Genomic DNA, 23,761 nt, shown 5'->3' with positions numbered 1-23,761 from the left:
CTATACCCAACAGATTGACCTGCATGCCCTCCCCCCTCCACCCCCCCAATTTGCAGACCACTTATTCAGGCTCCGAGATTAAGAATCTTTGGATAAGTGGGATGCCTCTATACAGTATATTGCAGCAACTCCTCCCTGTTATCCTGCTGCTGCAGTTTTCATGTGTGCTGATAAACGACAAAAAATAGAAACTGGAGTCAAAGATAAGTGACATAGGAAGCAATCCCAGGCAACTGAAGACAGAGGGGAGAAACTAGGTGAGGAGGAGGCCATGGTGGAGAAAACGGGAATAAGGGATGGAAAGCTAGAAATGGAGCAAGAGGGAAGGAAGTCTTGAGGGAGAAAAGACTAGGGAGGAAAGGAAGAACAAGAAGAAAACAGGGGCACACATCTGGCAACTGAAGGAGAGGGTAGACTAGGAGGAGATAATATGTCGCTTGTTGACCTGCAAGATGCTCACCTATGTCTTAATATCTGATGTCTCTGTCATATGACTTAGCAGGGCCAGCAAAAGGAAAACTGAGTGGTCCCCCAAAATTCGTGGTTTGTGTACACAGATATGCAGAGTGAGCATGCCTCCTCTTATCAGAGAGGCACATGAGATTTATTCAAGCAATGCAAGGACAGGGCAATGCTTCATTTAAAGAGCGAGTTTCTAAAGCTAGAACAGTAAGCAGAATGACTCCTAGGCAAGGCAGGGAAGATTTTGTTGGGTTTTGGTGAAGAGAAATTCCTGTGACTCTTCAAATCACACCATCCAGATGACCAAGGAAGGGGAGTCCTGCACATTCCTGCAGAAGCACAATTTCAGCTGTCAGGAGTGTCTAGAAGCAGCAACAGTAAAGAAGCCACAGCAAATGAGTTATATCTGAGGCAGCTGCCAAGACACCATTCAGAAGATAGGACATTGTCAAAAATCACCTTCCATATCTCACTTCAATACTAGAAAGCACGATAATGCACTCTAGGGGCAAGGAACCATCAGGGTACAGCAATGTAGTGTCTGACTTAGATTGTCAGAGCTTGCAGGTCCTTTGAAATCACACATCCCAAATCTCTCATCCTACCTATGGGAAAACTGAGACCTTGAGAGGGGAAAGCACCAAAACAAAGTCATCCAGCTGGCAACGCTCACACATGACACTTAGGTCTCTGGATAGTTAAAGCAGTGTTTCTTGTCTCCACAGCTGTGTATTTATCTATCTCCTTCTCCAGCTCCTTGGCTCTTCTCTAGCAGAAGCCTCCCTCACTAGTACATATAATATATTCCATAAATCCTATAATGTCACAATACAATCAAATAAATGATTAAGATAACCACGAACATCTGCAGGGCTATGATTGCATCTTGATTCAGTGCAGAGACACACGTTTTAACTATCATTAATTATCCTGAACCTAAAGAACCATATTTAAATATACAAAGACCCCCGATTTTCTACACCCCCATTACTGCCACCTAGTGGCTACTTCTCTGCTCAGACGTTACTTCCCCCCTCCCACAAGGAAGAGGAACAAGACCATCAACTTTGCACAAGGTTGACAGGCTTTTAATGAAAGGTTTGGTGGAGAGGAGGGTGGAAACAATGTCACAAAGAAAGTTAGGGATTACCTTTGACTCACAACTATTCATTAATGTTCTCATCTTGGAGAAAGAATTAATTGCTGGAAGTAAAAGATAAGCATTTTGCCAAGTCCCTTGCATTGTTAGGTATAGAGTAAGAAGCAATCAAGTCAAAGAAGAGGCCAGAGTCAAAAACTCAGAGGAGTTAAGGAAAGCAGAATCCCAGAGCAAACTATCGAAATCAGATGTGTGGTCCTTGCAGCTAACAGGAGCTAAAGAAGATGTGAAAATGACTGCCCTGGCTCTTTGCCTTCTTTCAGCAGCAGGGATTACTCCCTCAACAGGAGACTTCTCATCAACTTCACAGCATCCTAACAGCTAATCCTGGATGTGGAGAGCAGGGCTAGAACCACACCTATGCAAAATTGCTTGGTCAGTTGGTCAGTCTTTCATGAGACAGTGTGTAGTGCCTACGGACTCTGCAGAGTCTAAGAACACTCAGTCTCTCTGCTTTAGTTATTCTTAAGACAGTGGAGAGCTGACAAGTGAAGAGAAATGATGATAAGAGTAGATAACACCAGCCTGGCAGATCATGGAAAGCTTCCCAAAGAGATGAAATCTGTGCTCAGTTTTAAAGGATGGATAAATAGAAGCAAGTCAACAGAGAAAGGATAGAGCTAGTGGAAGACTAGTACACGTAGAAGGGGTGGCAAGTATAAAACCTGCAACACATTAAACAACACAGTAGCTCTGAGAACTATGAACAGTTCAGTGAACTCATATTGTTTTGAAAATATTTGTCTTGTTTTGTTTTCTGAAGTGAGGAGGGTTCCTAATGAGAGATAATATTGGAGAGGTAGTCCAGGGCCAGGTAATGAAGGACTTTATAGGTTTTCTAGAGATGGGATTTTATTGTGAAGTCCATGGGGGAGCCATTGAAGGACTTTAAGCAAGAGTTTCATGATACATATCTGTGTTTTGGAAAGATTATGGCAGGACAGTGGCAAATTGAGAGAGAATGAGATTAGAGGCTGAGAGATCAGTCTTGAGGTTACTGAGGTAATTCTGGCAAAAAAATGACATGAGCCTGGATTGGAGAAATGGGTATGGAGACAAGTGGATGTATTCAAGCTCAATTTCAGAAGACAAATGGACAGGACTTAATGATGGATTGGAGGTAGTAGGGAAAAGAAAGAGAAGACAAGAATGACTCCCAGTTTTCTGGCTTGAGCAGCTCAGTGCTTGTTGATGCCATTTGTTGTGATGGGAAAGATAAGGATAGAATTTAGGAAGGAGTACATCTGGTGGGGATTGGTAATGGAGTTCTGTATAGACATGTTTATGGTGTCAGTGAAATCCAAGCAGAGATAACCAGCAAGAAATTGACAATGCCTATCTGAATCTAGGAGAAAGATCTGAACTAGAGCTAGAGATTTAATATTTATCATTGTATGGATGGTGGCTGAAATCCCTGGAGTATAGAAAACCACCCTGGGAGAGGCCTACACTGAGAAGAAAAGTGGAATGAGGACAGAATGCTGGGAGATCCCAATCAAAGTAGGAAAAGAACTAGGAAAGGATAGCATAACATTCAAGGGAACAGAAAGTTTCAGGAGAGAAGGTGGTGTCTTATATAGCAGGGCCATCATGGAAGATAAGGAATGAAAAATATTCATTGGATTTGGCAACAAGTAACTTAGTAGTGATTAGTGTCAGCAATAGGGCCAGCCCACAGATGTCTGAGGAGTGAGAGGGGCAAATATTTGTCATGAAATAAGGCACAAAACTTAAGTGCAGGCAGTTGGAGCAAGGCCTAGCCACCCAAGGAGGTGATATACAATATGAGCTTTCATGTTGGAGAAGTAGAGCAAAGACATTGGTGTGTGTTGTACTGGCTAGTCAGGAGAGGGACATGAGGGGAACACAAGGAGGAGGAAAGATGTACATTGCAATTTCCTAATTCAGGAGAAAATGGAAAGGTTTCTTGGTAGCCATGGCACCAGTCAGCTGACACAGGGAATGCCAGATGTTTGCAGGAGAATAAATTGAAGGACTAGTTGTTAATGCATCTGGGTTCTGGAATTCATGGGAAACACATTTTGTGGCAGTGGAACAGCAGGATGCAGGCAGGAGATAAGGAATTAAGAAACCTGGGCTCAGTTTCACATGAAACTCAGGCTAGCTTCATAAACTCTCAAGCTAGGCATAAAATGGGGGACAAACAGCCTTTCCCTAGAGGGCAATCCAAACATTCCCCATGGTTTTGGATTATCCGTGATAATGCTTCTTTAGATGGCATGGATAATTAGGAGGTCACCATGTTTTAGATAAACACCAGAACAATGTTCAAACAGGGAAAACTCTAAAAGAGTATTGAGGAATACTAGGCTCAGAAGAAAACAAACTGCCCCCTCCTCCCACCCCCAACTTCAGACAAACACACGCTGATGGAGTATAATGCAGAGATAGCTTTCATAGCTAGTAGGGCAAAAAAAGAAGTGTTGGAAATGTCAACCTAAAATGTTTTGTTTAATCAAGTGGCAGGGGAAAAAATACCAGGGAAGAGAACAACCCGAAAGAATAGTTCTTCCAGATAATAACACCTACTCCTAAGAAAGAAAAGTGAAAGTCATATGTTAAGTTCAAATCTGAACATCTGGGTGAAAACGTCTTTATTTAACACTATGAGGCAGTTCATTTTTAAAGATTGCCATTCTCTTAAAGTTGGCTAAATAAGGTTTAGCCACTAGCAGGCTGGTGACCTTGGGCAAGTCATTTACCAGTTTCTTTATTTGTTGCATACATACAGGATTACAGCCCCTGAAAGATGTTTTGGAAACTGCAAAGCAGTGCACCAACATTAGGTAGGGACTTTTACCAGGCAGGGCATACCTTTGAGAAATCGGTTTGAGATAGCTTCAGCCAAAAACAGCTAGATTGCAGTTTTGCAGGAGTGCTAGGTGTTGTGTAAAGGTCCTAGTCCGTTCAAGAGGACTTTGGCAAAGAAAAAGTACACACTGCCCAGCAAGCTGTGCGCTTGATGTTTCCCCAAGGCAGGGGACAGGCCTGCCAAGGGCTACAGCATATCTCAGGGGTGACCCAATGTTCCGTTCCGCTCCCAGCTCAAGAGAAACAGCTTGAAATATAAATGGGGCCCTCTGCTCAGCTAAGGAAAACAGTCCCAAATCTTTCTGAAATCTGCCCACAATTTCAGATTTCAGAGGGGCTGTCCTGCAGGATCAATAGTGCTGGGGCCAGTTTAAACAATTCTGCTTGGCCCTGGGAACATCGGAGGAAAGGGAGGATAACTAAGCAGGACCTAGTTGTGCTTCAAGCATCCACGTTCATGGTTTTCTGCATGAGCATAGGTCTTATCTATTTGGGAAATAGGACATTCCTGCTCTCGACTCATGAAATATGGCTTGGTCTGGTTCAGTAACTTTGACAAGCATTCTTTGAAACTTTAGACTTTGCAAATACATTTTTAGGAACATATTTGACAGTGTGGAGTCTGTGTCTTTTAAATATTGAGGGAAAAATCTGTGCAGTGATATTCTAATTTCCTCCATCCCCCACCCCCTCAGCCACTCAGATGTTTTCAAAAGAGAAGCCAGACTAAGGTTCCAGATGTTTGAAACCTAAATGAGGGCTCCTCATGAAATAAATCTACTGCCCTCCATTTCCAGAGATCAAAATCTTAGCCAGGGGTTTAACAATGAGGTCACTGTAGGCATGTTTGCCTGGTGTAGGACTGACGTCCGATCAGATATATAAGATTTTATACTTTTAAAGGCTCCCCAACCCAACAAACAGCCCAGAGCTTCTCAGTTTCCTGGTTGTTGTGTCTAACTGCTTCTCATCCTGCCACAATCCATCGGGAAATGTCCCTTTGTGTCAAACCTTAAATCTCACTTGCACCGATTTGGGTCATTTTTATTTGCTGCATCTTTGCAGAGGTAAAGTAAGCCAATAAGAATCATCAGTGAGGAAAGTGGCTAGAGAATATGTCCAGGAAATTCACAGAAGAAATGTAAATTTCCCGGTAATATGTGAAAAGACACTTAAACTCAGGGAATTAGAATGATTTTCACTCATCATATTAGCAAAAATATCAAGTGTTGGCAAGGGTGTAGAAACATGGGCATTTTTGTACAATGCTGATGGGAATATAAATTGCAGAATACTTTGTAGCTTAATTTGGCAGTGGCTTTGAAGGTTAAAAATGTCTATTACCCTTCTACCAGGTAATTATGATCCTTAGTGTCTATGCTAGAGATGTATCTATGCTTGAGCTAGTATCTATGCTTGAACACAAGGAGGCCTGCTCAAAGATTTTCACTGTAGCTCTGCCATTTTACAAATAGCAAAAATTTAGAAACAACCTAAGTAGCTGTCAAAAGGGGAATGGCTGAATTAAACTATGGGGTAGAGACAAATATCTTAAGGACACGTTAAGTTTACAAAAAGGGCCCAGAATAAATAATTAGAATTCTATTTTGGACAAGAAAATCAGATAATGAGACTATTTTTAGACATATGTGTACATATCTCTCTGATTATATATGGAGAAAGATAAGAATGACAGTAGTGGCACTGAGAGAGCATCAAGGGAGATTTTTGCTTTGTCTATACTGCTTGCATGTTGTTCAAGAATGCATTCATATATTTATTGTGAATTTTTTTTTCTAGAATGTCTCAGAGGTAAGGGTATGGATCTTGGTGGCTACAGTGAGAGGCAGCAGTAGGTAAGTTGGTGACGTAAATAGATGAGAAATCAAAGGACCCAGATAAAGGCCTGGAATCTGTCATCACTTTGCTATGTGATCCCAGGAAGTAATTTTCCTTCTGAGTCTGTTTCCTCTGTACAATCAACGAATAATATGTGAAGCTTACTAAGAGACCTTCCCTTTCTCATATTTTACGATTCTCTAAGTCCATGTCTTTAATCTAGAATAGGTCTGGTCCCCTTTGATGAGAAGATGGATTTTTATTCTCTTCCTTCAAATTCTGGCATAGTTTGACATTTCACTTTACCCCAAATATGAGATAATGAAAGAGAAGGTGGAACAGTCATTGTGTTCCCTGTTTGGCTATGGATTTGAAAGTTTGGTTGACCTATTTATACTACTACCTTCTTTTGACAGTATAAGCCCTTAGGCTTGTTTGAGTGTGATGAGAGTGCATTCACAATGCTAGAAATGGGAAGTTATGAACTCTGTAGGATGGCCATTAATCCTGGAAACACACCCACACACACACACACACAGACACCCACACCCACACAGATGGAGCATCCCTAATCCAAAAATCCAAAATCTAAAACGCTCCAATGAGCATTTCCTCTGAGTGTCACATCAGTGCTCAGGAAATGGTGGATTTTGAAACATCTCAGATTTCAGATTTTTGAATTAGGGATGCTCAACTTGTGTATGTGTCTAATTTTTTTTTCAGATTGAACCCCTTTCAACACTTTTCCTGGGTTATACTAAAAATGCATTTTTTCAGTGAAAATCATAGATACAAATATCTAGGGGCTATGCATATTCAGGAACTGATAGAAGTGCTGTGTCAATGCACTGAGTTCATTGCAATTTGCACAACAATTTGAACTGTGCATTGCTAATGAGAGACAATACATGGACTATGTCACAACATTTTAAAACGTATCCTATGTTGTAATGTAATACCTATAAACCATTCTTTATGTATCGTCACCTATATTTCTGGACTTTATGGCTACCCTGTTCTCTTGAGTCTATCACTAACAAGCAGGGTGATTTTGGACAAGTCACATCCACAGTCTGTAGATAACAATTGGAACACCTGTTCCCCAGACTGGGAGGGAAGAATCAAGTGAGCTATGAAAATTTACACTTATCTACAAACATCGTCACAATCTGGCTCTCTACAACCTAATTGGCTTTTGGAAAAACTCCAGATGAAACTCTGGGGAAACCTTGGCATTAAATGAATGAAGGAAACCTCTTCTTGGTACCTCAGAGACTTTGACCAATCTAACTCTGACTATCATCACTTAGCAAAGCTCCTTCCAGCTGGTCCTCATCACTTTGCTTGTTCCATGAGGTCATAAGAGTAAATTCTAAGCAGTTTATTTCTAAAGAAAACAGATAACGGCTCCCATGCAACTATTTGTCTTTCAACAATGAAATAAGCAACTTACTCTCGCTCCTTTCTCAGGAAAACACTGACAGCTCCCACTGCAGTCTTGGCCCCCACACGGCTTTCCATAAGACTTCTCTCCCTATTAAAAAAAGGAAAAAGTTAATAAACCATGTGAACCAAGAAGCAATGTTGTCCCAGCAAACCTAACTCTTCGCTTCTTTACCAAGTAAATCTTTCGCGGCTTAATGATCTTATCTGATGTTGTCAGTAATCAAATGAAATAAAAACTAATCTTAAGCTAGCATCCTTTCAGGTCAGGTCTATACGACATCAAATAAATAGCCGGTTTTGGAACTTTACTTTAGATACCTGCTCACTGGTAGAAATTTCAGACACAATATACAACAGAATTACTTGGGGGCTGGAAATAGACTCTAGACATATTCCTGTGAAAACAGGTGTCCAGTGACTTATGGATTTGCACTCATTGATAAAATGTAGCTATAGCAGATAACTTGAATGGAATTCAAGTGCTAGATGTGTAGTGACATATGAAAATGGCTACCTTGTACTCTGCTCTCAGAATCGTTCTTTTCAAACTCCATTTCAGCACACCATTCAAACCTTACAGTGGCACTCCCATGCCCAGTTAGTCAGATCCAAATTCCTCAGTTGGTATTTTATAGTCCCCCGCAAGCTCTCTAACTTCACTTTTCCCTCTGCTCTGATTGATGGTGATGATTGCTAGCTGAATTTCTGCAAGGCCCGCACATGACCTGACATGTGCTGATCCTCACCAACCTCATCTCCTTTCTCTCTGGCTCACTCTGCTTCAGTCACACAGGAGGGCGTTCATTCTGTTCATTAAAAACATCAGGCCTGTTCCTGCCTCAGGGCCCCTGCCCTCGCTGTTCCTTTTTTTTTGCAATGTTCTTCTCCGAGATTTTTTTTAAAAAAAATCCTGGCTTCTTTTCATCACTCAGGTCTCAGTTCAATTGTCCATTCTAGAGAGGCCATTCCTGAGTCTCCAGTTACTTCCAATCATATAATTTCATTACCTTTTCATCATTAGACATTCTGTCTACTCCTACTAGAATGTAAGCTTCATGTAAGTAGGGACTTCATTGTCTTGTCCAACACTGTGTCTCCAATGTCTAAAACCATGGATGACACTCAAGGAATTTTTGGTGACCACATGAATGGAGTTAGGATTTGAACTCAGGTCTGACTAACTCCAAAGTCTTGACCTTAACCCTTAAGCCTTAGTGTTTTCTAAGTCCTTTGTCTACCTCAATACAAAAACTCAACAATAAGAAAAACTGCAATTCTGACCATATCCACCTTGGGAAAAAAGCAAAACATAAATTCTAACCATTATCTGTAACAAGAACTTTATCTCTGGGATGCATGGATTTAGAACCATCCAACTTTTTAATGTTGGATGTTTTTTTCCAAAGAGAAAGGCATATTTATGAGCTGACCTCGCACTTAATCATTCTTGCCTCTGTGTACTGTGTGCCTTTTCCTAATTCCTAGAGAGCACTGTGAATTTCTCAGATGGTCTCTTATCTCTTTAGACATTCCCCCAACACTTTATCAGCACAACACCTTGGTAATAAGGTAGTGATGGCAAAGCTATGACAAAATATTACTATTTTAGATTCCAAACACCTTCCTTATACGTTCTAGTTTCTCTCTCTTATAAGCCCTTGACATGGCTAGTGCTATTGCACACTTTCCAGTTTACCTTCCATTTTATGGAATATCGGACAGGAAAGTTTTCATAAGGGTGAGATCAAGAGGTACTCTGGCAGGGGGAAGCTAGGGGCTGGGAAACAAGAGAGAACTGAGAGAGCAGCATTGAATTTTATCTTCACCTACGCTGACACCCTTGTCTAATGTTGACTACTATATTTCTTGGTATTAAGGATAATTTGTATTTCCTTCTCCATACATTCCTGTGTTTTCTAAGCAGTCTTCAACAAGCACATATAATTAATAAGAATACAAAATAATACATAATATTAAGTGATAAAAATCATCCCCTTCAAGGACGAGAACTTGACAGGTGTTGCCAAAGTTGAAATGGCATCTATTCGGAGCTATGGCTTACTTCCAAACAATGTCTGCTTGAGTGTTCCATAAAATTGGTCTATAGTAGATGAAAAGTTTCCAGACCCCTCAAACATGGAGCAAAGAGGCTGGAAGCAAGGGAACTGGAAAAGAGGGGGGCAAAAAAACGATAGCAGAAGCTGAACAAACCCATAAGAATCAGAAGCTAAGGTTTCTTAGGAACTCGCCAGAACAAGGAGGCAAAGACACTCAGCTAACAGACAGGAAGTCATCACTGTCCTTTGTCACTGAGGAAAGTAACCAGAGAAGCCCTGTTGGCCACAAGGCAATTTCCTGTAATGCCAGCCCTGGCAGTTTCCCCAGGAGTCTTCAATTACAGTGAGGTGGGAAGAGTGAAGGCAGGCTTCCAGGGAACATGACCAGACTAGACCTGAGAAGCCTCTGCTTTATCCTGGCATGTCTGGGGACACTCCACCCTCTGCTTGACCAGGCCATGTGGCTGGTGTCATTTCCACCTTGGAATGCTCTCCCTTTTCTCTCAAGATCAAACCCTTCTTATACCCAAGAAAATTAAAACTGGAAAGGCTTTGGGAGATCATCTAATACAGTGGTTCTTAACTCTATTCAAGCAGTACCTTATTATTTTTATTATAATTATTACTCTCCCTTGCCATCCTAAAAAGAAATTCATAGGAATAAGTTATAATAAAAATGGAAGGAAAAATTTTAAAAGCACATAGTATGCCCTAACTGTATTGCAAAGAAAAAAAAAAAAGAAGAAAAGTCATTTGTAATAAAAAGATATGTATTTCAATATATAAAAGCTCATACATGGCTATATTAGTAGATGTCATGAAGTGGTAGTCAGAGACCAACAGCTCTATAGAGAATTGCGATGAGTGTAACAGCCTGCTGACACAGAATGACACTGGGATGCAGTATTGATGATTCAAGTCTCATGAATGCAGTTGCTATTAGTAAGTGCAGTGATTCTCTCAAATGATAACTCATGGTGATGATCGTGGGTGGGGGGCGGGAAGTACAATCTTCCCTTGATTTACTGGGCAGTTTTATTCGAGAAAACCATGAAAAAATTCATTTCAATATATAAAATGTGTTTATGTTCTAGACTTCAATAATTATAAACAGAGTTTTCATCTCCATGAATATCCAGAGGTCTTCTCTATCCTTCAGGATGCATAGTATTCAGAACACCTATCATTCCTGGCAGCCACCAAGTAAGTGTTCCCGACTCCCTGATCATTTCGACAATCACGAATGGCTTCACAAATTGCAAAATACCTCCTGGGGTGTACTTTTGTTAAGAAGTATTGGTCTAATCCAAATCACCCATTTTACAGATGATAACACTGAAGAAGATTATTTTGACTTGGGTCACACTGTTAACAAGTGGATTCTAACGCTTCTGAACATAATGCAATATTCTTCCTACTGTTCCATACCTCTCAAGGCCAAATTTAAGTTCCATATTTTCCATGACCACTTCAGCTTCAGTGAAACACAACAATACTCACTAAGTCCCATTCACTGGCTAAGTGTCACATGTTGTTATGGGAGAGTCTTTGCAATGTTCCTAAGATTGCATAGCTGAGAGTCTTGTTTCCTCATCCAGACTGTAACGTTTATAAGGGAAAAGTCAATTTATTTTACTCCTTTGTATAAAACCACAGTGTTAAGGGGCAAACCTATGTTCTAGCCAATATCTGAGGCAGTATCCCTTAATTAGGAATATAAGTTCTGGAGTCAGTCTGTACAGGTTTAAATCCCAGCTCTAATATTTCCGAGTTGGATGAACTTAGGCAAGTGACTTTATCTCTCTGAAACTCAATTTTCCTACCTGTAAAATGAGAATGGCAACAGTATCTACTGTATAGAGTTTGACTGGAGGACTCAATAAGATTAAGCATGCAAAACAGTACCTGGATCATAGTATTCACTTAGTATCAGCTATTATTATTATATTAATATTAGCTATACTAGACTACTCAGCATTTTTTGCAACATTCTGGTCTTTCTCTGGAGCTCCTTATCGAGTGCTGTGCACTGGTATGGTCATGCCAGTTTGTCTATGGCTGATGTTCACTTTGTTTGGTCAGGATGTCCATTTGGATTTGTTGATGTCTGTATATGTAATTATCAGAATCAAGAACATAACCACATTTTATAAATTGAAATGAATTTTTCATGGTTTTATTGTTACTGAATAAAAATGCCTAGTAAATAAAGGTAAGATTGTACTTTTTCCCCCCAGATCACCACCACGAATTATTTGTCATTTCAGAGAATCACTGCACTCACTTAACTTTTCTTTTTTGAGACGGAGTCTCGCTCTGTCACTCAGGCTGGAGTGTAGTGGTGCGATCTGGGCTCACTGCAGCCTCTGCCTCCCAGGTTCAAGCCATTCTCTGCCTCAGCCTCCCGAGTAGCTGGGATTACAGGCACCCGCCACCACACCTAGCTAATTTTTGTATTTTTAGTAGAGACGGGGTTTTGCCATGTTGGCCAGGCTGGTCTCGAACTCCTGGCCTCAAGTGATCTTCCCACATCAGCCTCCAAAATTATTTTTAAATGCTAAAAATATTTAGCAATTAGAGTTAAAGGTTAGGGTTTGCTAAACCATAACCCTAAATATTGCTAAATATTTTAAATATAATCTCTACTCCACACATCTATCCTTTTGCTGATGCTGGTTCCTATGTCTAAAATGCTTTCCTACTCCCTTTACCACAAACAAAATTTCTATTCATTCTTTTAAACCCAGCTCAACCATCCTTTTGGTGAAGACACCCTTATACTCTGCCTCCTTCTCAGCAATTTCAGGAGCAGTTCTTACTCTCTTCTCTTTGCTGATGGAGTTTTGCAGTATTTTACTCAGTTTATTTGATTCTGCCTTCAGACTGGGATCGGAACCATGTCTTATGCTTCTCTGCAGCCCTGTCACAAGCAGATATTCAGTGAAGGGCTGTGAAATAACTGCTCTCAGAACAACTGAGTTACAAGTGTTAGAGATCAGCGTCACCTGGGATTCTTCCTTTCTCCTGGGTCTCCTGAAATAAAGAGTTACATCACAGTGCCTCTACCACCAACCAATAGGCTTTTCTAGGCATCACCAGTGCTTTCTTGCATGGGAGTTGGCAAGGATGACAATGATGCAAAAGGTAACCCAGGAAGCAAGATAGGAAGTAACAGAGGCTTAGCTGAAGTGATTGGATTGCAAAGGCCAATTATCTTTGTGAGCAATTTTCTCCAGAAGCTTAGGTCACAGAAGACTGTCTGTGTATAATTTTATTCTCAACATTCATTCAACAAATATTTATTAAGTGCCTAGTCTGTGCTAGGTACTGTGTTAGGCATAGGTGATAGTGGCAGTATCATACAGCCATAAGTGAAACCAAGTCCTTGTTTTTCTGGTTAAAATTTAGAGGGAAGACAAACAGTAAATGAATATTACATACATATCTGTCAGGTGATCTGTATTATGGAGGAAACTAAATTGGGTAAGAGAGTAGGAAGTGTTGGGGTTAGTTTGTTATTTTATATAAGGGAGTCAGGGAAGGCCTTGCTTACAAGGGGAATTCTGAGCAGAAAACAGTGTTTTTCAAAGCACAATCTTTGGCCCAGAATCATCAGTCCTGGGAAATTGTTAGAGTTGCAAATTCTTGTCTCCTCCACGATCCACTGAATCATAAACTTTAGGGTGGGGCTCAGAAATCTGTTTTAACAAGTCCTTCAGGTGATTCTGATGCACATAATGTTTGAGAAACACTGCTATAGAAGATGAAGGAATAAGTTATGTGAATATCTGAGGAAAGAGTATTCTAGGCAAAGGGAACAGCAAGTGCAAAGGCAGTAAATGAGAGAATATGCTTGATGTTTTGGCTACAGCAAGGAGGCCAGAATCCTGTAGTGCAGTGAATGGGGGGATGGGATACCTGATAAAGCCAGAGTTGGAGCAAGAGCCAGATCATAGAAGATTTCATAGACCAGTGTAAGAGCTTTGCCCCTGGAAATCCACTGAAGGGCTTGGAACATGTGAGTGACACCAGTTGATTTACTTTTTAAGAGGGATTTCTCAAGCTGCCATGTGAACTGTAGTGGGGCAAGCACAGAAGCAGAAAGGCCACCTAGGAGGCTGTTGTGGTAATTCAGCAGGATGATGGATGTTTATAACAGAGGGGCAGTTATAGAGTCTGACAGAAGTAAAATGATTCTAGGTATGTTTTAAAGGTAGAGCTGCTAGGATTTGCTGATGGATTGGATGTGGGATGTGACTGAAAGGGAGAAGTCAAGAATGACTCCAAAGTTTCTGTACTAGACAACGAGAAGGATGAAATTGCCATTTATTCAGATGGAGAAAACTGTTGGAGAAGCTGGCTTTGGAAGCATCAGGAATTCTGGTTTTGAGATGTGTATAAGATATTCAAATGGAGGAGTTGAGTAGATAGCTGGCTATGGAAGTCTGGAATTCAAGGGGGATGCCTTAGTCAGTGTAGACTTGACTATGTTGTGGTAACAAACCTAAGATCTCAATGGTTTAGCACACAAAGTTTGATTTATCACTTATGTCATAATCCAATAAGACAAAAGCAGCTCCTCTTAGTGGCCTTCTCCAAAGGTGACTTGGATTTCCAAGCTGCTTTTGTCTAGCAACTCCACTATCTCAGATCCTAGTACCTGCTCTTAATTCCCTATTACGGGAAGTGATACATCTCTAGTGTTCATATTCCCTTTAAAAAGAACCAGACATACTGGAAAACCTAACAACATGGAGAGTAGGAGAGAGCAGGGTTTATCTGGAGATCACCATCTCTGCTATCATTGTTATATAAAGCCAAGGGGCTAGGTGTGGTGGCTCGTGTCTGTAATCTGTAATCCCAGCATTTTGGGAAGCCAAGGCGAGGGATTGCTTGAGCTGAGGAGTTTGAGACCAGCCTGGGCAACATGGTGATACCCCATCTCTACAAAAAAATTAGACAGGTGTGGTGGCATGTGCCTGTTGTCCCAGCTACTCAGGAGGCTGAGGCAGGAGGGTCACTGGAGCCCAGGAGTTTGAGGCTGATTGTGCCACTGCACCCAGCCTGAGTGACAGAGTGACACCCTGTCTAAAGAAACAAAAAGCCTCCAAAGTAGATGAGATTACCAAGGGAGTGAAGGTAGATGAAGAGAAGAGAATACACCTTAGAATTAAGCACTGAAGCATGTCATTGTTAAGAGAACATGAGGAGGTACTTGAGAAGGAATCTGAGAGGGAGTAGCCAATGAGATGAGTAAAGAACCAACATCCAGAGGGGCCCTGGAAAGCAAGGAGGAAAAAAAGTGGTAAACCCAAATTGTTGACAGGTTACATAAGACAAGATATTAAAACACACCAATGGATTTAGCAATGTGGTGATCTGTACCAGATCAATTTCAGTGGCTTAGTATGGCTAAAAGCCAGATTGCAAGGGGTTCAATAGAGAGTGGGAAGTGAGGAACTGGAGAAATCCAGGATAGCCAATTATCTAAAGGGGTATTTGGAATGGAAGAAATGGCACTGTAGCCAAAGAGGGATATGGGGTAAGAAGTATGTTTAATTTTTTGTTAAGACTGGAGATATTGAAATATGTTAGTATTTTGAGGGAATATGTGTTGACACAGGAGACAGATGGAAAAATTGTTGGGGGTGACTTTAAGTGTACAAGAGAGGATGTTATCTAATACACAAGTTGATGGAATGCCCTTAGGTAAGAGGATTGAAAGTTCATCCACAGTGACAGGTGGGAAGGCAGAATACATAGATACAGATGCAGGTAGGGTAGTTGATGTGGTAATGGAAGCATGCAGGCATTCTCTTCGTCATACTTATTTTTTCCTCTCAGTGAAACAAGAATCAAGGTTATCAACTAGAGAATAAGAACAGGAAGGAGGTATTGGAGGTATGCAAAGAGATAAGGTGTGACATGATCAGTTAGGAGAGCAGGGAGAAGGCATGAACTAGGGAAATGTGGCAGGACTGCAAGGCAGCTCTAAGGGCCCACTTTAGTTTGGTGGTCATGGACTTAAAGGAACATCAGTTATCAATATTGTGAGGTTTTCTGTAGACTTGTCCAGCCACATGGATACATACGTAGATTAGAGGAAGAGTTGGATTTAATCAAGGCTGGGGTCTGCTAGGTGAGGATGATAAAGGAAAAGAGGGGCAAGGGAGTCAAGGGTATATGGAAAGAAGTGATTATGATTATGGACCATAGGATCTAGGTTTCCTGTGGAAGGAACTGAGCACAGGCAGTGGGCAAGGGGCACTAGAAAGGTAGTAGGATCAATGGATGATTGACTCTGGTGGGGTTAAAAAAATGCATTGGTTTTAGGATTGTGACTATGTCTCAGAAGAAAGAAGGTATGGTACTGTAAAGACGCTAGCCCTGTTAATATTCCACACAGTGCAAAACAAGACAGTCCTTGGAATATAATAAATTCATCTTGAATTAGCACAGTAAATGAGTGTTGAAATGGCTGCTCATTCCTGGTTTCATACAATATAATAAAACTGTCCCCTTTTAATAACTTCAGGTTTCTTCAAAATGTCTTTCACATAATATCTCATGTGATTTTCCACCGCAAATCTGAAATAGATATTTTAGATGTATGTGTGTGTGTAGAGACGTAGACACATATGCAACATTACAACGATTTATTTATATCTTCACCTACCCTCCTAGACATTAGATTCCTTTGAGATGAAGATCTTGGTTTCACTATAAGACAAATCAATGGAAATCCTTTAAGCCTCAATTTGCTGAACTATAAAATAGGGATATTTTACTTTACAGGGTTTAGTGAGGTTAAATGAGTTGATGCTCTTTGTCAAGTGCTTGGTATATTGAGAATATGCTCAATCTATATTAGCTGGTATTATTTACAATTACAGTGTCTAGTACTGTGCATGAGGATGCCTAAAAGGTTCTCACTCAATGACTAATTCCCATTTTAAAGATGAGGAAATGAAAACTCAGCTGTTAAGTGACTTTTTCAGCATAGAAAATTAACTATAAGAGTGGGGATAAGAAACCAGGTACCTTCAACTGTGTGGTTCTTGTTTTTTTGTTTTGTTTTGTTTTTGTTTATGTTGTTGTTGTTTTTTAGTGGACCTGCTGCCACTAGTTCCAGGAATTGGCCTGAAACTTAAAAAGTCAGGAAAAGAAAGATGAGTGTTGAGAGATGCCTCTTTGGGGGTCCTTTTTATCAATATTACTCTACTTACTTCACAATATTATTTGTACTGTGTGTACATTTTCTAAATAATCTTCATATATAATTCTTATAACTACTTTTGAAACAAAGGAATTATTTTTCTTTTTTTTTTTTTTTTGAGACGGAGTCTCGCTCTGTCGCCCAGGCTGGAGTGCAGTGGCCGGATCTCAGCTCACTGCAAGCTCCGCCTCCCGGGTTCACGCCATTCTCCGGCCTCAGCCTCCCGAGTAGCTGGGACTACAGGCGCCCGCCACCTCGCCTGGCTAGTTTTTTGTATTTCTTAATAGAGACGGGGTTTCACCGTGTTAGCCAGGATGGTCTCGATCTCCTGACCTCGTGATCCGCCCGTCTCGGCCTCCCAAAGTGCTGGGATTACAGGCTTGAGCCACCGCGCCCGGCCAGGAATTATTTTTCATATGACCATTTTCCAGATTAAAAAAAATCCTGAGTTTCAGAGAGTTGGTATCATTTGCTAGTTAAGTGACAAAGTGAAGACAGCCAAACATCTAAAAGAGAAAAATAATACAAGATGCTGAGGTGACCTTCCTTCACCTGCCAGTGGCCTCAGGGTCCAGAAATTCTGAGGCCTCTTTGGCTAGATCAGACCTATCCTGGGGCCACATTCACAATAATGGCTACAGTGAGCATCTGTTATGTGCCTAGTTAAGTAGTTCACTTTTGTTATCGCACGGAACTGTTCCACCTCCACTACCAGGTAGGCACTATTACCATTATCATTTTACAAATGAAAAAACTGATGCTTCAAGGGGTTAGTTTGCCTTCCCAAGGTCAGTCAGCTAGGGAGCAGCGTAAATTCAGACCCAGGTTTGACTCAAAATCTTAGCTCTTCCCTTAAACCAGGCCCCCTTTAACATCACCCTACATTTCTGAGCTTCTTGCTAATAGCAGAGAATCCGGCTTTACTTTGAGCAATTCTAAAACAAAACCTAAAACCTTTGCATTGAAATGTGAACACACACACACACACACACACACACACACACACACAACACACATTAAACCAAGCTGGGTCCTGTCCCATGTTTTATGTACATTTGCCTTTTAAGAACAGCTCCCTATGAGTTCATGAATGAAAGACTCTGGGAAGAGAAGGAAGTGATCTGTGAGAGCTGGCTCCCTACCATGTGGGACTTGTCACCTATACTTTATTTTAAGGAAGAAGCTGACACCAGACATTTCTGAATATTTCAGGAAGCCATTTCCCTCCAACATCTGCTCAACTGTGTTCACACCATAGATAAAAACAACTGATGGCATCAGGGGTAGAAGAGGAACAGGCACGCCAGGTTTCACTTGAAAAGCTCTAGCCAGTCAGTATGAACCAGGGCCTGAGGGGATGTAGTACTATCCAGTTAGACCTTAAAGTAAATTCAACAAGCAAATGCTTAAGACACAAACAGGCAAACTAAATGTTGCCCATAATGTTCTTAAAATAGAAGCCTCTTTTTCCTCTGTTAGTAAGAATTTACTGAGTAGCTATGAAAGAACAACACTTCCCAAGGCTAGTCATAGGGAGCATGTGAGGAAGACGCAGATTTAGCAAATAAAAATACAGGATGCACATTAAGCTTGAATTTCAGAGAAACCACAAGTAATTTTTTAGTATGAGTATGTCCCAGATTAGTATATGTTCCATGCAATATTTGGGGATATACTTACACTTAAGATCTATTTGTTATTTAACTGCAATTCATATTTAACTGAGTCTCATCTATTTCGTCTGAAAACCCTACAAGTGGCATCATTGCACACTTGTGTGACAAATTCAGTTATGAAGTGTGTCAAAAGTAATTGTTAGTAATAATAGTTAAAATACAAATTCTTCACCTTAATTTTTCAGAAAATTAAGAGAGGATTCATGTTTCTTTCTGTAATTGAGTCACTCCTACTCATTTGCATTCTGATATGCTTTCCAAAGTAGGAGGGGAAAGTAGAGTTATAACTAACATTGCAATGATTAAATTTATTCATTTACTTAGCAAGTATTTATTGAGTGCCTGCTGTTAACTGGCCTGCTGTGTGCTTGCTAGACAATCTTTAATGCACACCAGCTATGTATAATGGCACTGTGTTGGGCACTATGGAAAAAAGACAAATATTTAGAAAACGTTACTTGCACTCAGGAAACTAAAAGCTTGATACAGGAGATAACTGCAGTCAAAAGGAGAAAGTGAGAAGTATCATCGGACAAGATAAAAATGTATCCTTCTAAAATTTGGATGTGATTGTTCTGTCTTCCCTCAAAAGCCTTTGATAGCTCCCCATTACCCACAAAGTTCAAAATTTAAGCATGACATTTAAGGGCACTCAGACTTAGGCTCAACCTACCATTGCAAGTCCACCTGTCACCCCCTCTAGTCACAGAGGTTTATTTATTATTATTCCATTTTCCTGGAATACCTTTCATGTTTCATCCATTTCTCTCGAAATTCTAGTCACATCCGTTCTTTTTCCTTTTTGTAAAAACTTTACTGAGATAGAACTCATATATCACACAATTCATACATCCTTTCTTAAATTTCACTTTCTGTCTTTTCCAACAATAGCACTGCTAACGTTTCACTGTTGTATTTGTTGTTCACTCTAACAGCCTCCCTTTTTGACTACTTTAGAGAAACTGTGGCCATAGTTTTCCAATAAAAATATTCAAAATTATTTCAGGTGATTGAGCTGGGCCTCAATTTCCTCAGTTGCGCAATGCATGGAGAAACTGTATGTCCTTCTACATCCTGTGAGCTTACTCTTGCTACTAGACCTTAAGTATGCAGTGAGTGTCATGGCCTTCGGTGGCTTGGCACAGAGCCTGTCTGCTAATTTATAACATGATAACGTTAGGAAAATCATTACAAGTTGAAAACAAACTCCTTTAATGTTCCTAGTTGGGAGATTAAGAATTTTGTTTTTAAGGCCGGGCGTGGTGGCTCACGCCTGTAATCCCAGCACACTGGGAAGCCGAAGCAGGCGGATCACGAGGTCAGGAGATCGAGACCATCCTGGTTAACACAGTGAAACCCCATCTCTACTAAAAATACAAAAAATTAGCTGGGCGTGGTGGCAGACGCCTGTAGTCCCAGCTACCCAGGAGGCTGAGGCAGGAGAATGGTGTGAACCCGGGATGTGGAGCTTGCAGTGAGCGGAGATCTCGCCACGGCACTCCAGCCTGGGCGACAGAGCGGGACTCTGTCTCAAAAAAAAAAAAAATTTGTTTTTAAACCTACAGAAATAAGAAGGGTTGGGATTCCAGGACAGAGACTGTGTCCCATTAGAAATATCCTGACGGACTGTCTCCTCTGTTATTAAGTCCAAATGGTTAAGGGCAGTTCCATTTCTGTCTTTTGGACTAGTAGGACACAGTCTAACAAATGCCCAGTTGAGACAGATGGTGAGTTCATGTGTGTAGTTCTTCAGTAGTAGCAGTTATTAGGAAACAGAATAGGAGACAAATACAGGTCATTTCCACATTTAACACACAAATAGGCAAACTAAATGTTGCCCATAATGTTCTTTTTTTTTTTTTTTTGAGACGGAGTCTGGCTCTGTCGCCCAGGCTGGAGTGCAGTGGCCGGATCTCAGCTCACTGCAAGCTCCGCCTCCTGGGTTTACGCCATTCTCCTGCCTCAGCCTCCCGAGTAGCTGGGACTACAGGCGCCCACTACCTCACCCGGCTAGTTTTTTTCGTATTTTTTAGTAGAGACGGGGTTTCACCATGTTAGCCAGGATGGTCTCGATCTCCTGACCTCGTGATCCGCCCGTCTCGGCCTCCCAAAGTGCTGGGATTACAGTCCATCATGTTCTTAAAATAGAAGCCTCTTTTTCCTCTGTTAGTAAGAATTTACTGAGTAGCTATGAAGGAACAACACTTCCCAAGGCTAGTCATAGGGAGCATGTGAGGAACACTCAGATTTAGCAAATAAAATACAGGATGTACATTAAGCTTGAATTTCAAAAAAACCACAAGTAACTTTTTAGTATGAGTATGTCCCAGATTAGTATATGTTCCATGCAATATTTGGGGATATACTTATACTTCAGATCTATTTGTTATTTAACTGCGATCCAAATAACAAATTCTGTTGTTAATTATGTACAAGGCTTACATGTGTTGATAAGGCAAAAGATGTTTTAACTTGCTCACAGATGGGGAAAGGTGACACGTGGAGAAGTCTAACTAGGAAAGTTGAATGCCTCATAGAAAATCCATCCCTCCTGACTAGGGGGAAAAATCAGAAGGAAAAAAAATCCTACAAAGTACAAAACCCAGCAAATACACCAGGACCTCTGTCTTCATTTGCCAAGAACAACATATTACTTTTACCTATTTTTTGGCTGCAATTTTAAGCTGTAAATACTTTCAGAAGTTAATTTTCAATTTTGCTTGCAGCATGAGCAAGACAAACCAACTTGTCACGTATGCCTGCATTTCTAAAATTAGGAGAAACAGCCCTAATCCCTTCTCATAGGCAGAAAATAGAAACAAGTCAAGTAGTCTACTTAGTTGGTGGGAACGGACTTTAAAAAGCATCGTGCTAGAAAAAAAGCACTGTATGTCATAAGCAAACTTCAAACTCCAGTTTAAGCTTTTTGGGCATAATCAAAGCCATAGGTGAAGGAATGGTCCAGTATTTTTGTCTCTAATTCCATATTTCATGACTTCAAAGCTCATCTACTTTTCTTTTTGTTTCTAAGCACAGTGAGATGCAAAACTAATTTTTAAAAGCCCTTCTGTGGCAAGACTTTATCTTTGGTAATTCCTGTGCAAGACATAAACTACCAAATCTCATTGAAGAAGAAGTAGAAAATCCTAGTAGTCCCTTAGCTATTAAATAAATTGAATTTGCAATTAAAAACCTTCCAATAAAGGAAACTCCTGGGCTAGATGTCCTTACTGGTGATTTCTACCAACATTTAAGGAATAAATATATTGATCCTACGCACATTCTCCCAGAAAATCGAAGATGAGGGATTTTCTTTTCTCCTCCCTCCCTCCCTTCTTTCTTTCTTTCCCTCCCTCTCTCTCTCTCTCCCTCTCTCTCTCTCTCCCTCTCTCCCTCTCTTTCTTTCTTTCCAGATGAGACGGAGTCTCGCTCTGTCACCCAGGCTGGAGTGCAGCACTCCGCCTCCTGGGTTCACGCCATTCTCCTGCCTCAGACTCCCGAGTAGCTGGGACTACAGGCGCTCGCCACCGCGCCCGGCTAATTTTTGTGTTTTTAGTAGAGAAGGGATTTCACCGTGTTAGCCAGGATGGTCTCAATCGCCTGACCTTGCGATCCACCCGCCTCGGCTTCCCAAAGTGCTGGGATTACAGGCCTGAGCCAGGGCGCCCGGCCGACAGATGAGGGATTAATTTCTAACGCACTCTGTGAGTCCAGCATTACCCTTACAGACCAATATTTTTCAGGGATATAGATATAAAAATTCTTAACAAAAATTCACAAAATTGAGCCTAACAATATATAGAAATGATGGTACATTGAGACCAAGTTCAGTTTATTCCAGGAATGGTAGTTCGGTTTAACATCTAAAATTAGTCAATGTAACTCACCATATTAGCAGACCAAAAAGAAAAAAACAAACAAACCTGTGATTATCTCAATAGATGCAGGAAAAGAATTTGAGAAAATCCAGCCTCTACTGTGATAAAAACTCAAAGCAAACTAGAGATAGAAGGGAACTTCTTCAACCTGCTAAAAGGCATCTATGGAAAATACTACAGATATCACTGAATGCTTTCCCTGCTAAGATTGGGGGCAAGGCAAAGATGTCCACATTTACACTTCTATTCAACATTGTGCTAGAGTTTCTCGCCAGTATAAAAAAGGCATCCAAATTAGAAAGGAAGATGCAAAACAAGTCTTTATTTACAGATAACATGATCTATATAAAATATAGCATGAAATCTACAAAAAAGCTACTAGAACTAGTAAGTGAGTTTAGTAATGCTGGATGATACAAGATCAATATACAAAAATTAGTTGCATTTCTGTAAACTAGCAACAAACAATTGGAAACTGAAATAAAAATGCCATATGATAACATCAAATATATAAAACACTTAGGAATAAATCTGACAAAAGATGTGCAGTGCCTTTGCATGGCAAACTTAATTGCTGAGAAAATTAAAGAAGGCTTAAATAAATGGAAAGATATCGTTATGATATCAATTTTCCCCCAATTGATGAGCAATTTGAAAATATATATGAAAATCCAAAGGATCTAGCATAGCCCAAACAACTTAGAAAAAGAAAAAGCTGTAAGATTTACAGGACCTACTTCAAGACTTATTGTGAAGCTACAGCAATAAAGAGAGTGTAAAGATAGACAAATGTATGAATGAAACAGAATAGAGTCCAGAAATAGATCCACAAATATATAGTCAACTGATTTTTGACAAAGCTGCAGTGATAGTCCAGTAGAGAAAGAATAGTCTTAAACAAATGGTGCTGAAACAATTGGACATTCAATATGCAAAATAAACAAATGATTAACTTTGATCTATACTTGACACTATGTACAAAAATTAACTCAAAATTTATTGTAGATATAAATATAAGCCTGAGACTTTAAAATTTCCAGTAGAAAAATTAGGAGAAAATCTTTGTCCTCTTATATTAAGCAGAGATTTTGATACACCAGAAACTTGAAGTATGAAAGAAAAATAATGAAGAAATTGAACATCATCTAAATTAAAACTTACTTTTTGAAAGATATTCTTTTTTTTTTTTTTTTTTT

General features: G+C 40.3%; 1 protein-coding gene across 5 annotated transcripts in view; it reads right to left on the bottom strand.

Annotated features, from left to right (window-relative positions):
- Positions 1-23,761, bottom strand: part of COL4A6 (collagen, type IV, alpha 6) — a 287,485-nt gene that overhangs the window by 141,607 nt on the left and 122,117 nt on the right. For all 5 annotated transcript variants that reach the window (XM_011982419.1, XM_011982428.1, XM_011982437.1 and 2 more), the window contains exon 3: positions 7,746-7,826. In XM_011982419.1, the coding sequence (XP_011837809.1) occupies positions 7,746-7,826 (81 nt within the window). The remainder of the gene's footprint in view (positions 1-7,745; positions 7,827-23,761) is intronic.

The sequence above is a fragment of the Mandrillus leucophaeus genome, unplaced genomic scaffold (assembly GCF_000951045.1).
Source record: "Mandrillus leucophaeus isolate KB7577 unplaced genomic scaffold, Mleu.le_1.0 Scaffold1055, whole genome shotgun sequence".
Taxonomy (NCBI): Eukaryota; Metazoa; Chordata; class Mammalia; order Primates; family Cercopithecidae; genus Mandrillus; species Mandrillus leucophaeus.
Note: the sequence above shows the minus strand (reverse complement) of the source record. Positions and strands in the feature narration are given on the sequence as shown.